The following is a 15924-nucleotide window of genomic DNA, read 5'->3' as shown; positions in this document are numbered from 1 at the left end:
TTTTAAACCATAATTATGTAAGTTAAAATCGACCTAAGTGTAATATCATCATAGGTCTGCATAGGTCTACAAGAATAAATGAACGAAACTTCTTTGAATAGCAGAATAATTCTATAAATGCAGAATAATATACCTATATATGCAACGAATTCCATTTTTTCAAGCTTAAAAACTTTAAACTTTATTTGCCTGGATAAAATTACGAAATTTATCTTAAACTCACAATCCTATGAGACCTTAAATAATAAAATTTATACTACTGAATTCACTCTCGGTACATAAAAATCCAACTTGAAAAAAATAATGAACAGGACTAGATGCTCAACTTGCTTTGGTAGGTGCAATTGCCCGTAACATCTGACAAAGGGTTGAATTATTTTTTCTTGAATTTACGGAATTTACTGTTGAGATTTGTTTGCAACGTTAAGATTCCTAAAACTTGAATTTCATTGAAAGAAGATACTGGCAATCGCCGCAGCCACAGAATACTTATTTTTACGGATGTTACTCAAATATTATGTCATGCGAAATGCGAAAATGCGGTAACTTTTCATCACCAAGTTTGCCGCGTTTTTCATTTAAACTTCCAACATGGCTGCGTTATCAATGCGACTGACACGGACTTAATAACCACGCCTCCTTTGTCCTTTGATCAGTTGCATTTGCCCGAGTAGCAAGCGCATATGCCGCACATTTGATTTTCAGATTTTCATCCTTCTATGGTGTAGACATCTAAAGCTATCCAAGTAATTCGACCTAATATTTTAATAGTTTAAGACCCGTACCTAAGCCCTGGAACATTAATTACTATTTTTTTATTTTCCTTGTCCGAGAAAACCGGGCCGAAAATTGTTGTCGCTGACTGATGTTTACGTTCGATCCACATGTACATCTCGGGTCTCGGTCACATCTAAGCACGGTCTCTTTTGAATTGATTTCAGGATGCTGATGTCCAAGAAGGATCGTTTGGCCATCTATGAGTACCTTTTCAAGGAAGGTGTGATGGTGGCCAAGAAGGATTTCCACGCACCGAAGCACCCCGAACTGGAGGCCATTAGCAATCTCCATGTTATCAAGGCCATGCAGGTACAATTTTCAAGTTTTTGATTTATTTCAGTAGTTTTACTATTTGCATCTTTCAGTCGTTGAAGAGCCGAGGGTTGGTAAATGAACAGTTCGCCTGGAGGCACTACTATTGGTACCTCAACAACGAGGGCATCAACTACCTTAGGACTTTCCTCCACCTTCCCCCAGAGGTGTGTGAATAAACACGGCATACATAATTTAAATTCTGTTTGCTTTCGAGTCTATTATAAATATTTATTTGAGGAATTAACCATGCAGGAGAGTTTAAAGTTATGAATCGAAAGTGAAATAACAGGGAATGGAAACGTGAGATTATGTACTTTGTTCTGTGATTAGCACACACGTCTTCAATTCCATTCGGGGTAGTTTTTAATTTAACACAATTCATAAGTACATATATTAATTATTTAATTTGCTTTTTGATGTAATGGGTTTATTTTCGCAAAAATTTTTGATTTTTGCGGACCTTTTTTAACTGCTGAAAAGTGGGACTTAAAAAGTTTTTCAATTTTGATAATCTCGCCTCGCGGCCGAAAAGCGGATTTTGTTAACTGTCTCAATAATTTGCAACTTAATTTAAAATTTAAAATTCTGTTCCAAAAAATTATAAGATTTTTGCCAACGTGACCACAGGCTATGTTAGTTGAAAATTCACAAAAGATTCGTGCTTTTAATGATCATATTTTGCCATTATCAAGAATTTTGAATAAATGTAAAAATTAGTACAGTCCCATCAACCCCACAGCTGATTTTGGGTCAGTTACAGTTCAAGCTGCTTCAGCTGCAATTCATAGGTTAAACCCCCTGGATACCACGAGTCTCCTTCTTATCTGGCCATCTGTGCCTTGTAAACAATTTTTCACTTGTCAGGAAAAATTACCACCGGCACCTCCAGATCATGAGGCTGAGACATAGAGTTTTTTTTAACACTAGAAATCGTTCATTTAATTTTGATTGTTTTCGAATGGCAAACATCTGATTGTTAAAATTTAAAGTTCATTGAAACATTTAGCTAGAACAAAGTAAAAATCATGGGATGCATTTGACCGCTAATTTTTTTCTGTGATAATTGTTTGATTCATTCAAATAGCAATCACAGAAAAATCGCCCATGCATGAAATGTACTGCAACTATTTAATATCGTTTTGTATTTTAGATTGTTCCTGCCACTTTAAAGAGGCAGACAAGGACAGAGGCTGCAAGGCCACGTCCCTCAGCACCCAAGTCGGATTCTTCTAAAATGACGGAAGATCGAGCGGCTTACAGAAAGGGACCTGGCGCTCCCGACAAGAAGGCCGAAGTTGGCGCTGGAGCTGCCGAGATCGATTTCGTAAGTGTCTATCAGATGCACTTAAAAAATTTATCATTAAATTATGGGATGCTGACTGTCATTTATCTTTTCAGCGCGGATTTGGACGTGGACGAGGTGCTCCTCCCCCACAGTAATCCATTACTTGTATGTATTTCTTAAAAATAAAAAATGTTTCGTTAATAAAGGAAACAAATAAAAAAAAATCACACTTAATTGACCACTACAAACCTACTTGCTTTTTAACCTTCGAAGGTAGAGCAAGTCTCACCCTGAGAAGAAGCCTGTCAAGCAAGAGAAGGGATTACTCTCTGCTTCCAAACTATTCCACAAAAGGCCCTGCTGCTTGATCCTATGTGACAATAGCAATGGCTTAAGGGCTTTTTTATTGTCATGCTGTGGATGCCGCTGCGACACCACAAAATATAGTTTTTAATATTGTGATGTCACCTTTGCAAGGTCTTTGATATTGGTGGATTGCTACCAATAACCTTAAACTGATTATTTTGTAACTGCTGAGAAAACATATTCTGTGATACACCAGAATTCCTTTAAAGTGTGTATCACGTGTTAATACCAAAATTTCGCACAGATAGCGCTAACTTCTTATTTTCGTTATACACCTTATAATATGTCGCCTGCTGGTCCAGCTTGTAGGGGTGCCAGACTTCCAAAGCTAAAACCCGGAGATTTTGGACTCGAAAACCCAGGGATCCCTATACTCCCCGTGTTAAATTTTCAGTCCCAAACCCGGAGAGTGGCAGCCCTGCCAGCTTGGATTTTGGACCATGCTCATGCGTCTTGCTCTTGCATGCTGCATAACAAGGTAGTGGGGGCGGGCGATTGTGAATTGAATAGGACAAGAAGCGTGGAAGAGTGGGAAGGAATTCGAGTGTGTGTGCTAGCTGGAGGGAGGTTACCAACCAGATGCCAAATTACCATTAGTTCCTCTCGAACCTCATGCAATGGCGCTTTGTGCACAGTGATTTTACTTGCAAACAGCGCGGATATCGGCAGACCAAGACCCGTCCTGATGCTTAAATGCATTGAAATCAACGAGTAATGCGACTGCGAGAGTCTACACTGATTTAGGATGTTAATTACGCTTCAGCTGGCCATCTTAAGCTGTTTGCTAGCGTTTACCCAAGGTGAGTTTCCTCAAGGTTTATATGTATGTATTTATTTTCATTTCTCACCCTCTTCCGGCTTTACTTGCGCCGGTTGGGTCTCGAGCACCACGATTGTGCCTTCGTCAGCCCCTTCGGCTCGCTGCCAGCCCAACCACGCCGATGTTAGGCCGACGGTTCGGCACGAGTGTGACACGCGACTCCCATGCCCTATGCCGGTGTTTGGCAGTCTGAGTCTGACTTACAATTAGCGCCAGATTTACGAACGTGTTGCATCGATTTGCGCGACAAAGATTAGTCATGCGCTTAATTCGAGATTAATCGAGCTCATTATTTTATCATCACTACTTAAAAGAATGCAATGAAACTATCAACCGGCGTTCTTTGCTTTTAAAAAAATCTTAGAGTTGTTGTGAGTCGTCCGTCGTGTATGGCAAAGCCATAATATCAATGACAACAATTTTACTACTCTCGACTTATTGCTCTGGGTGTATGTTGTGCGAAATATCTTTTTATCTAATTTTATCAAAACAAACGCATCAACAATATTTTTTCCCGTAATCGTTCAAGGCTAGTTGAGAGGTAAAAGAATAACAAGAATTTATCCTATTTGATTTTAGTATATTTTTTAAAGTGGAATGATACTGGGCAACAATCAGGCCCGGACTGGTAATCGGGCGCACCGGGCGAAACCCCGGTGGGCCGCGGCCCAAGTGGGCCGCCCGGACCGCCCAATATTTCCAAGACTGTCAAGCAGCCCGCGTTTGTGGCTGTCGCAGCCCATTTTTTGTGGTTTTTCCGTGCTGGAGCTGGCGGCAACATAAGTTCAATTCTTTGTTGTGGCTAAAACATTTTCAAAATCAAAGGAAAAATCTTGAAAATAAAAAATCGAAAAAATTTTCATTTTCGTTGCGCCCACCGGGCCACCGCTTTGGTCGTTGGGCCCGCTCCTCGTTAAATTCATGTTATCATATTTTTATTGGGGAGTGATCAAACGGGAAAAACTATCATATCCTTGATTTTTCTGTCTTACACAGGAATAAAAATTAAATCGAGAGCTTGATCAGGTATGTACAAGGACTCGGCGGCCCCCTCTTCGAGATTGAAAAATTCGCTTTGCGTGTTTCATACTAGCGCGGAAACTATTGAATGCATTATTTGGGCTGCGTTTTTATTAGATTTGGATGAGAATAGGCCAACAAACGGCCGAAGGAGCTAAAACTTCTTTTTTCCATTTTCGAACTATTGACCGGCGGCAGGCGTGCCTGGCGAGCTAAAACCAAAGCGGCTAATCAAAATTTGGCGAGGCTGGCTGATGTGAGTGCTCTAGCATACGTTTCTATTTTTATTTAGAAGTCAAATATGTAAAAAAATTTCAAGAAAAAATTAATGTCAAGCTGATTTGTTCAAAAGGGAAAAAAGGTAATATTAATCTGAAAAAATATTTATTTATTGCTCTGAACCTCATACAAGAGTGAATTTTGAGGAACACACAGATTTTAGCAACGCAACCTTATTCAACTGTCAAGTTTTCCCTGTTTTCCAAAATAATTGGGCCAGAATAGGTCGATTATTGATGTATTTGATGTCACTCCATCCATTTCAGATGATATATATATATATATATGTATTTTTACTGCACAACTAAATAATCCGTACAAGTAAAAAATCAGTCGACATGAATGGCAGCTTCCTCGAAGAATAGCGCGAGCTTTATATTTTTCTGTATTTCTACAGAAATATCCTGCTCAACTAGTTTCGGCTACTGGTTGTAGTCCTAATTCATGAGCTTCCTCTCCCGACAAGTGGCTGAGCAGGACATTATTTCTGTAGAAACGCGGAAAAACAAACAGCTCGCTATCAGGGTTGTATTTGCTTTAATAATACCACTCGATTTTGTTCACCACTGCTTTTTAACGGTTTCTACCACTCAATTTTGCACATTTCTTGCGCAAGAAATTCAAGAAATGAATTTATTCCATTTTCACCTTATGAAAATCTAAGATTTTCGTTCGGAAGTGGTCAAAATTTCCTCTACTGTACACATTTTTTTCTTTTAAATTGCCATTTGCTGCCTCAATTTCTCCAAATGGTTCTTTAAAAAATTTTGAAGTCGAGGTCATGAGCAAATAATTAGAAAATTATTGAAAACTGAGGTGCAAATATGGCCTGCAAGAAAATGGTAAAAAATTGGAAAAAAAGTTTTTACCACTGCACCGCGCAGGAAACTACCTTTCATTTAAATGGAAAATTATAAAAGGTCGGGGGGGGGGGGTAGTGGGCTGCGGTGGCTCGGTGGGCCGCGAAAATCAACAGTCCCCGGTAAAAAATTTGGTGCCAGTCCGGGCCTGGCAACAATTGAAAATTATTTAAATTGTTGGATGCCTTAAACAATTGACCGAAAAACAATTTATTCAACAATTTGCAATAATAAAAAAATGACCTTCCTACAATAAAAATTCAAATTTCGCCAATTTTCTCCAAAATTTACAGTGCTCGAACATATTTTCTTGACATATTCCGATTCCTCTCGTCGAGATCTGTCCAACGGTGTATGCCACTTATTGGGGAAACTCTTGGTTTTGAAATAAAATCGGATTTCAAGTAAGGAGACAGCCATTGCCATTTGAAAAGCACGGTAGCTTTCAAGCCAATTTTCTCAAAAAATTACAGCGCTCCTTAGGTCAATTTAGGCTTTAACTGAATCCTTAGGGACGAGTTTATGCATTGGCAACAAGCATTTTCCAGGCTTTTCCAGTATCATTCCTCTTTAAGAGTTGACCAAATAATAATTCTTCTTTTTAACACAAGACAACAGGTCTGTAATACAATTCAATCAATTACAATTACATTAATATTTTTATCGTTAACGGCACTTACCCCTAATTCTTGGGTCCGCGAATTATTAAACGTCCGTTACACTGAATTGCCAGATGAAGAATGATACAATTTGAATATTCGCGTTAACAATTAGAAAACAACAATGACGATTTGCAATTCTTACACGGCAACAATGAAATAATACAAAACAAATAATACAACAATCAAATCAATAATACGCTATAAACTTGATCAGTTCATGAGACAAAATTTAAAATTATACATATATTTTGAATACACAAGTACAAAATTTATTCTCAAAAATAAAAATATTCAATTTAATCAATATAATATTATTTATCTGGGCCCGCTCCAGCTCTGTCCTCCTGGACAGGGGTTTCTTAAGTTGTTTTCCAGGATTATTGCCTTTTCTCACCATGCTTTTATAATTTTTTGACTCTGACAGAAAATGACTGTACGTTATACTGACAAAATTGTGAGAGTAAACAACAATACAATAAGCCTTTCACAGCGTGCCACAGCTGGTTTCACAAATCCAAATAAACAGATAAATAATAAATATATTATATGCTTTGTGACACTACAAACAGGCACCCAAAAATGTAGGGGACCGTTCTTCTTCATTTGGGGTTGAACCAAAAAAATATGATTTACATTGCAAAGAAATATTTTATTTAAGTTAAAATGTCGACGCTCGAGGATGAAGCCATTTTTATTATAATAATTTGCTTTACCCTTCTTTAAATTTAGGGATATAACTATTCGCATCTAAATTTGGTGCGAAAAGTGCCAACCTTCAATTAACGTATTTCATTTCACAATGATGGTCAGATAACTGTTTCGCAGGATTGTAGAAAATAGGGCTAGAAATAAAAAAAAATGATGCAAGAATTTCGAATGTGTACACAATTCTTTAATAATCCTACTTCCTGGTAAGTCCCTCTTCGGCTCTTCCAGTAGAAAATATGAACTAACTGACGATGATAATCTATTTTTAGCCCTTTGAAGCTAAATATCTAGGGATTTGGTTTGGTAATAGAGGTTTTCTAACGAACCTAACAAATCCCTCTTGGCATTTTTGATGGAAGTGATTTCAAAATGAAAAATAACATGACAGCAATCACAATGCTGAAACGAAATATAAGTACACAATAAAAGGGGTTTATTAAAAAAATATGGCATTAGTCTTTTAAATATAAATTAGAAGTAGGATAGTTTTCAATCTAGTGAATGCACTTATTAAATACTTTGGCACCAAAAGATAGTTCAATATAGCAATTTTTTCGTCATTATAATGACTCCGCTTCGTTGGAGATAATTGGCACAACTTAAACAAAGTGAGCAGCTACAGAAACGAGGTGGGCAAACAAGACTTGGCTGTAAATCAGGTCGATAATGAGGCGAGGCTAAGCTCAGGTTAGTCTCTTAGGCGCCTACTGCTCGCCTGACTCGTGCCAGAGCACCCTGCTGCAGATGGGGTAAAAAAAGTATACTTGTTCCCCGTGAAGCGCATGCGGAAAGTGGCAGGGCGTTATATTTATTCTTGTTTTTCCCGTCAGGTCGCTTTTCTCACTTTCATGGTACCATGCCATGGTGGGTGATTAGACGCTGCCTCTGCCATCCAGCCAATCTCGCGCTGCTTATTATTATTTTTCTCTCAGCGTTGCCAAGAATACGACACGCCTCTTTTGTTGAAAATACATGACTCGCGCTGCGGCTGCTGATAGTATCTCCTCTCCTTGTTAATGCGGTTAATGCCGAGCAACAGACTCCAAGAATCTCCAGGAGAGATCACCTTGTGGTCCAGGCTGGGAAAGAAACGTGCGCATTTTAGCCATCAGTTTTTGTTACTATTGAACTACAAAACTAATAATAATTATAAGAGAACTGAAAAAAATTGGGTAACTCGTTCGAGTTTACTTGTAAATTATCGATTTTTCATTTTAATTTATTTTATATCCCAGGTTACTTCACTTAATCTATCAAATCATTTTAGTTATTTTGGGAAATTTTCATCCCAGATAGTCGAAAGATGATTGCATCAGGGCTTTCAAGTACAAAGCACAAAGCTGTCAACACTTGAGAAGTAACTACCACTATGACAAGATTTCTATCATGTCAAACAGATTTCTTTCTTCACCAAAACATTCCTCAATAAATCAGTGAAAAAGTTTTTTTTTAATCCCAGAGGATGGCAGAGTATTTAATGATGCCTCGATTGTTAGCCAAGTGCGTGCTAAATTACATCCACTTAAAAAACGTTACCGCGGATTTGATGCGGTTACGTGTGCCGCTGAAGGCGCTGATAAATAATAAATCATTTTCACTTTTGACTGTTTGGTGCTGATAGCATCGCGCAAGTACTTTTATTTTTATTTTGCTTCTCTGCATGGTCCGTGCATACATCATATTGCAAATAAGAATAATAAACACAATGGATGGAGGCTTTTGTGCCGGCGGCGGCGGCGAGTGAGTCAGGTCTGCCGCCGCAGCTCATTTCGCAGCTATTGTGATTTGCACTTGCGTCCAATCACTGTCCCTTTGGATTCGAATTGCAAGGGCTTAGTCGAGAGATTAAAAAACCCGCTCAGGAAAATTCTTCAAATTGAAATGCTATCTTGATAAAAGTTCAACTACCAATAAGAATTTCCTGGTGCAATTATCGACGTGGTAGATAAAAATGAACAACCTTTTTAATAATTGCAGGCTGTTACCCCTTTGGTACAGATGAATGAGATCAAATTGTAACGTTGAACGCAACAATAAAACTAACGATTAATAGCATCATGCAACTTATCATAAATTAAACTTCTTTGAACGTGTTCCTTATCTGCTCAAATGCGCTGCTTAACGTCGGACAAGTGCGAAGAGGAGAGAGAATATTCGCGCTGCCAGATGCTTTTTTTGCACGGCGTAATAATAACCCAACGAGGTCCAGGGCTAGACGCCGTTTCATTTGGTATTTAAATGACGGGCCTGCCCGCAGTGTCTTCAATCACTAACGAGCCTCATACACGGTGAGAATTATTCAGGGATGCTGGTTCAAAAGAGAGAAATAGTTAGTCGGCGGCTCCTTTGAGCTCCCTCCCACCCTGCCTCCTTTCCTTCACGGAGCGACGCTGAATAATGATTTCCAATCCCTGCACCTTCCTCATTCTCTGCTCTCTGCCGTATCAAAAATGGCGAGCTAGTCCCAGAAATACGCGTGGAAGATGAGGTACTCTTTCATTTCCTGCCCGGCAAAAACCTCTTGAATTGCAAGACCTCGGCTTTAATTTCTAGGATTTGAAATGAAACTGTTGTTACTGGAGGTAATGAACCGGCGTTCAAGTCTTTGCGAAGAATGGAAAGAAACCTAGGCAATCATTAAATTCCATTAAACGCAATTTTAACCATTTGTTGGAATAGTTGGGTGTTTTGCACATTTTGCTGTTGTTTCAACTCGGCATTCCGGGCTTTGCTAAAAACGATTCATCGCAAATAACGTAGCCTTCATGCGTGGAAACTGCTTCTCTCCAGCCAATGGCTATATATAGGCTGAAAATGGGACTGCGTGATTTTGCCTTGATGAGCACCATCTGCACTTGGCTTGTGTTATTCCTGCTGTGCAAAAATTTGTTTAGCGGCCGATTGTTGTCGCTGGGGAAAAGAAGTAAAAAGTGAACAAATATTCATTGAGAAGTGGAGAAGCGGCAGACGTGCCGCCAAATGAGAATTAACAAACAAACTTCAAACAAGCGCGGAGATCAAATAAAATCCCGCCTGCCTCTATGGTAAACAGGCAGCGTTTGAACGCACGCGGCGGCTGCGGCGGCGGCAGCAACTTTGGGAGCCGCTTTTCTCTCAACCAGCTTCTCCCTGGCCTTTTCGGCGGCGAACATCAAAGCAACGCAATTTCATAGACCGCGCCAATTTTTTATCCTATCGATTTATTGCAAGCGGAGAGTACATAAAGAGTAATATTGTTACTCAACGCCACTCGGCCGCGTCGGAAAGATAAAATTGCATTTGTGCTTGCTGTATTTAGCGAGCGGACCTGCCGATTGCTCGCAGATTGATGCAGTTCAAGGCTTAACACCTTGTTAAAACCCCCTTCATGATGTTGCCCGACAGCGCAGTTAAGATAATGCTTCAAAAAAATTGTCTGCACTCGTACCATGCACAAACACGAGGCTTTAGCATCATATAAAATAAATAATATTGTTTGTTCCTTTTACTCGCAGTCAGCAAAAGCATGTGGGGATTTTTGAGCCTATTATTATCAGTTTTTAGACTCTTTTCTACTCATTAATAGAGGTCTCAGTCAGCACCGCTGCGCCGCGCCAGCCGGCAAATTTTGGTTCACGAAGGCAGCCGCCGTGATTGTGGCTAATTGTAAGCTGCGCCAGCCACGCCAACCACCGTTAAAAACAGTCAAAAATTAAAAATTGCAGGAGCGAAAAATATCTTCCGACCCTTTGAGCCCTTTAAGCACTATCAAACTTCACGTTTAAAATATTGTCAGCCGCGGATAAAAAATTCGGCTAAGCTGGTCCCACCAGCCGCCGCCTTAAATCTCGCGGCTGACAATGAGACCTCTACTGTATTTCTTTTAGAAAAATTTTCGAATGGCTAAGCTCTGCGCGGATTAATTTAAGTTGAAATTTTGAAAGGGAAAAATGTCATACAGCGGCTGCTTCGGTCCCTTAAGAGAGCATTCTGAACCAACGATCGTCAAAAACGACCAGCTTTATCTAATCAAAAAAAGGAAACAAGTGACGAAATCTTGCTTTTCTTAAAATTTTAAACAATGACTTCATTTTAATTCAATTTTCTACTCATGTTTTTCCTTTTTCTTGTTACGCAATGGAATTGCATCCATAAGAAGTGTATTTTATGCAGGGTTTCCACCTGTTGTTTTTATCTTTTTTTTGTACAAGTTGAATGTAACTCATTTCTTGCGTAAGAAATGCAAGCATTTTAATTTTTAGTTTTTTGCAGTAAAAATCCAAAATAAGCGGTTACTGGTGAAACAAACCTATACTGATTTGTCTAGTAATTGTATAGAAAATGCAATTCTTTCCCTCAATATCGCTAGAATTCCATGCTCAAGTCTAGATGATTTGCAAAAATAACTAATTAATGCTAATGCCTGCAAGACATAGGTTACAAATTGAAAAAAAGACAGTGCACCGATGCCTTTGAAACTTGCGGGTCTTCTGCAACCTTTATTAAGCGATTTATAAAGCCAATGAGCGGCAAGTAAGTGTCAAAAATTAGTTGGAACTGTTGGAATCTTTATACTTATCTATTTTATTTGAGATACCGCCTTTCACGGATAACACGGATAACAAGGAAGTTATGCATGGAATTATTAAGGGAAATTGAAATAAGTACACCTGCCCCAAAGTGAAATTACCACTCTTAAATGCTTAATTCCCAGTGGACACATCAAAATATTCTCCTGGCCTTCCACATGAAATGCAGATTCTACTATTTCATCAAAAACTTGATCTCTTTAGTTGTACGCAAAAAAGTTGGGTGTACGCAACCGTGCTTTTAATTAAATAAAAAATACTTCTCAAGTAGAGGTAAGGGTAATCAGCAATAAAACGTTGAGTGCTTGTTAATATTATACTTTTATTGGTAATTCAGCTTCATTCCTGAAGCATGTAACAGCGAAACGAAAAACACGAAAAATGATGAAGCCATGAAATACCTGAGCTGTCACAGAGACCGTACGCTAATTACCCGTTGCTGTTGCACTCGTTTTTATTTAGATTTATTATTGGAAGGCACTTGCGAGACCACCCAATCAGCCGGCCAGTTTTCTCCACTTAGCATATTATTCAGCGTTTTGCTTCAATAAAAATGGCAATTTATAAATACTTAGAGCTTATGCTTTCCGCTGGCAGGCCAGCTCGCCTCTCCGCCGGGGTGATTATTTTTTGCCTTGTTATCAAGCAGTCAACGAATATCGCGTGTTCTGCTTTTACCTTTTGTGTGTAGCCTCGAGGTATGTATCTTCTCCGGCTGCTCGTTTGTTAATCTTTAGCTAATAAAATGCCTGCCTGCTTGCCCGTGATTCTGATGAAATTGTAAAAGACCTGTCAGTCGAGAAGGAATCTTTTAAATAATTATTATACGCGTGTTTAAACTTTAAAACACTGGTGTGGAGCAAAATATTCTTGTAAATTTTAAGGGCTCTTGGTTAGGCCATAAAAATATGAAATCTTTTCCACTAAAAATTTTATTAATCGGGATAGGTAAAAATTCTTATATTTTCTCATGCACTTAATTTTAAAGCCGGGGTACTATTTATTTAGCGAGGGTTGCTTCCTTTTACCTGAATCCATGTTTACACCTACTTGGCTTACCTGGCTTTTTGTTATAAAAATAAAAGGCATTCTGCGTCCTGCGGGACCTTGAGACCGTAACAACGAAGTGTTGTTCCCTCAGAGCAGTAGCTTCTCTCCTCACATTTTTTGTGCTGGCATTATTTTTCTCTCCTTTGCTGATGCTGATAGCGAGCGAGAGGCACGCAGCCATCCTTTGTGGGATGCCCCTTAGCGAAGCCCTCTGCGAACAAAAATAATGCATCATTCCATATTTTTACTTGTCTTTTCCAGCAGCCAGCACTCTGATTTATACGCTCAGGTCTCTCAAGAAAATCTCTTTGAAGAGAAATTTTTTTCGGAAAGTTGCAATGGACAGTCCTTTCAGCTCGCTGCTTTTGTGACGTGCTTAGCTTTCTTATCCTATTTCATCCTCATCGTGCGATTGCCTAGACTGATATCAAGATACGCGTTAAAATTTTAGGAATTTTTCACTAAAACTGTCAATAAACCATTCAAAAAAGGTCGCTTTTCGTGCCACGACCCACGACCCAGGTAAAATATTTCCTTTTTGTTTAATTTTTTACTTCAAACCATTCCTCTTGTGCTACTGACATTTTTATCGCCGCCTGATGAACGTTACTGGACACTGTCGCATTGTGTTAAATATTTTCCGCTCTCTAAAATCGCTCTCCCTTCGACCCTCTTTGTATCCACTCTGAATAAACAGACAGTAAAACCACATTGTTGGCATGTCTGTGTGGAAAATATACGACCCCTTGGCTCGAAAGTAGCAGCTTCCCTAAGGACATTCCCCCGCGAGGCACGAACCTTCCGCTGCGGTGCTTAATTGCCAATGGAGGATCAGATTTCGCCGGGCAGAGCGTGTCTTAAGCCGACATTGCTTATTTTTCATCATCTACTGCACCCTGTTTCCCAGAATGCGAGCGTGTAGCTCTCGAGTGGCTACTTGAGGGAGATATTTTCTCCTTTTGCAACAGCTGCCAGATGCAGTGAAACGTGTGCAAACTTTGCGTCTATGCACGCTGCAGTGAGAATAATGGACTCGACTGATGAGGGCGCAACTCTGTTTGCTTTGCGAAATTGCCTGTTTTAAATTCTGATCCATTAACTGCACGATTGACCAACGGTCTCTGTTCAAACTTGCACGCAATGCTCAGCAAAAATCATTGCGATGTTGTATTGCGTCAAATGTAGTCACTAAACTAATTTTCTTAACAGACGTATTTTCAAAGTTTGAAAAAATATTGATTTTTGAGGACGTTCTTATTTTAGCATTCTGGGAGTAGCCATTGTGAATACTATTAAAAAAAATGAATATTGTGTAGGAAAAATTAGTTGAATTCTGTTTGAGTGTCAACTGCCTGACAGGAATAGCATAGAGTATTATTTATTTTATTGTTGTATTACATTCACAGGGGTTTAGAGTATTCACGAATCTTATGCATTCTCGAGAGCAAATTTTCACTCTAGGTTTGCAGCATAGTGGAAATTTGAAAAATGTTTTGTATCTTTTTGTATTTTCATATTATTGATTAATTTGTATTTGGATTTCCGAAACTGGTTGAGTTTAGTGAAATAACCGCTGAATTTCAACGAGGATGAAGTCTGTTATTCAATTTCCACCATATATCATGCGATATTTTCTAAAATTCCTCCTGTGCGCGTTAATTCCTCGACATCTCGAGTAAATTACGTGCGAATCTGGCTCTCTGGTAGAGTGCACGTGCAAGTAAGTACGTGTAATTGAAAGGAGCTGCTCGCAGGCACATCCACTCTCTGCGAGGCAAGGCGAGGAGGCTGCACGGGCACACACACATGAGACCCGGGCTCGAGTTCGCACCACTCAAGAGCGCGCCAAGTGTAATGAGCCCAGCGTTTTTATTACGGCCCAGTCAGTTCATCACGTGTGCACTTGAGCGGAGCGTAAATCAATGCCTGCTCGCTCTCTTGTTCGCGCTGCGCAATATCCTGCTTAATTGCCAATACCTGCCATTCCATTTGTCACGAATAAAGTGTGAAAGAATTAATATGCCTAATTAATACACACTCGGCTCTTATAATGCAAATCAATGGCTGTTGATGGAAAGGAAAATGTTTTTCATCATGGCGGCTCGACTCTAAAAAGGAAAAGAACATTATCGAAAAAACTTTATTGACGTTGGAATGCAATCATCAGTTGACTTTATTTGGGATAATTATTCAATAATTTTATTGAACACCATTTTCGTGTACAACATATAATAATAATTTAAATTTTGGATCAGTTCACTTTACTGGAAATTTTGCAGCTTGAGTCAGACTAATTTGGTTCTTATCACAGATTAAAGAGGAATGATACTGGAAAAGCCAGGAAAATGCTTGTTGCCAATGCATAAACTCGTCCCTTAGGATTCAGTTAAAGCCTAAATTGACCTAAGGAGCGCTGTAATTTTTTGAGAAAATTGGCTGGAAAGTTAGCGTGCTTTTCAAATGGTAATGGCTGTCTCCTTACTTGAAATCCGATTTAATTTCAAAACCAAGAGTTTCCCCAATAAGTGGCATACACCGTTGAATAGATCTCGACGAGAGGAATCGGAATATGCCAAGGAAATATGTTCAAGCACTGTAAATTTTGGAGAAAATTGGCAAAATTTGAATTTTTATTCTAGGAAGGTCATTTTTTATTATTGCAAATTGTTGAACAAATTGTTTATCGGTCAATTGTTTAAGGCATCCAACAATTTAAATAATTTTCAATTGTTGCCCAGTATCATTCCACTAAAACATAATTCTTAGATAGATTATACAATGAACCTTTCGGAAAAATCATTGTTGACAATCTACTATGTATACTAAATCTAAGATGACTTAATACAGTACGATTCTAATCAATGAACACGAAAGTGCTAAAATATCGGAGGCTAAAAAGGTTGCGTATTGATTTGCTCAAAATAAAAAAGTCCTTGCTTGGTAGAGAGCTAAGACGTATCGGGCTCGCAACCAGACAAGGTTTACAGAATCAAGTGGTCCCCAGCATAAAAAATGCTCGTCGCTTAAAATTGCGGTTAAGTCCATATGTACTGTAGTTTTGTTTGCAGCCGGATTTTTTCGTCAGTTTGTGCCTTGATAAGCAGTGCGGAATACGCTGCTCAAAGTATAGATTTTTAGATTCGATTCTTTTCATTCATATTACATATATGGAGTTCAATTATTGCAAATTTAACAGTTGTGTGGGATAAACCTG

At 38.9% G+C, this 15924-nt stretch overlaps 2 protein-coding genes across 2 annotated transcripts in view; both read left to right on the top strand.

Annotated features, from left to right (window-relative positions):
* Positions 1 to 607: 607 nt before the first annotated feature.
* LOC135937995 (small ribosomal subunit protein eS10-like) lies at positions 608 to 2601 on the top strand. Its single transcript, XM_065481461.1, has 5 exons — positions 608 to 746; positions 942 to 1086; positions 1143 to 1256; positions 2243 to 2416; positions 2491 to 2601. Exons 2-5 carry the CDS (start codon positions 943 to 945, stop codon positions 2530 to 2532), a joined length of 474 nt encoding a protein of 157 aa, XP_065337533.1. The 5' UTR covers positions 608 to 746; position 942; the 3' UTR covers positions 2533 to 2601.
* Positions 2602 to 3344: 743 nt separating this feature from the next.
* arr (low-density lipoprotein receptor-related protein 6) overlaps positions 3345 to 15924 on the top strand; it is a 23622-nt gene continuing 11042 nt past the window's right edge. The window contains exon 1 of the mRNA XM_065481453.1: positions 3345 to 3543. Within this exon, the coding sequence (XP_065337525.1) occupies positions 3489 to 3543 (55 nt within the window). The 5' untranslated portion in view covers positions 3345 to 3488. The remainder of the gene's footprint in view (positions 3544 to 15924) is intronic.

This window comes from Cloeon dipterum, chromosome 2, assembly GCF_949628265.1.
Source record: "Cloeon dipterum chromosome 2, ieCloDipt1.1, whole genome shotgun sequence".
NCBI lineage: Eukaryota > Metazoa > Arthropoda > Insecta > Ephemeroptera > Baetidae > Cloeon > Cloeon dipterum.
The sequence above is the reverse complement of the archived record's forward strand: the minus strand, read 5'-3'. Positions and strand labels throughout refer to the sequence as shown.

What these genes read in the sequence shown, in the direction of transcription:
- LOC135937995 (XM_065481461.1), top strand. Translation starts at nt 943, where the DNA reads ATGCTGATGTCCAAGAAGGATCGTTTGGCCATCTATGAGTACCTTTTC. An exon ending in TCCTCCACCTTCCCCCAGAG is followed by an intron (nt 1,257 to 2,242) that starts GTGTGTGAATAA and finishes TTTGTATTTTAG; the next exon opens with ATTGTTCCTGCCACTTTAAA. An exon ending in GAGCTGCCGAGATCGATTTC is followed by an intron (nt 2,417 to 2,490) that starts GTAAGTGTCTAT and finishes TTATCTTTTCAG; the next exon opens with CGCGGATTTGGACGTGGACG.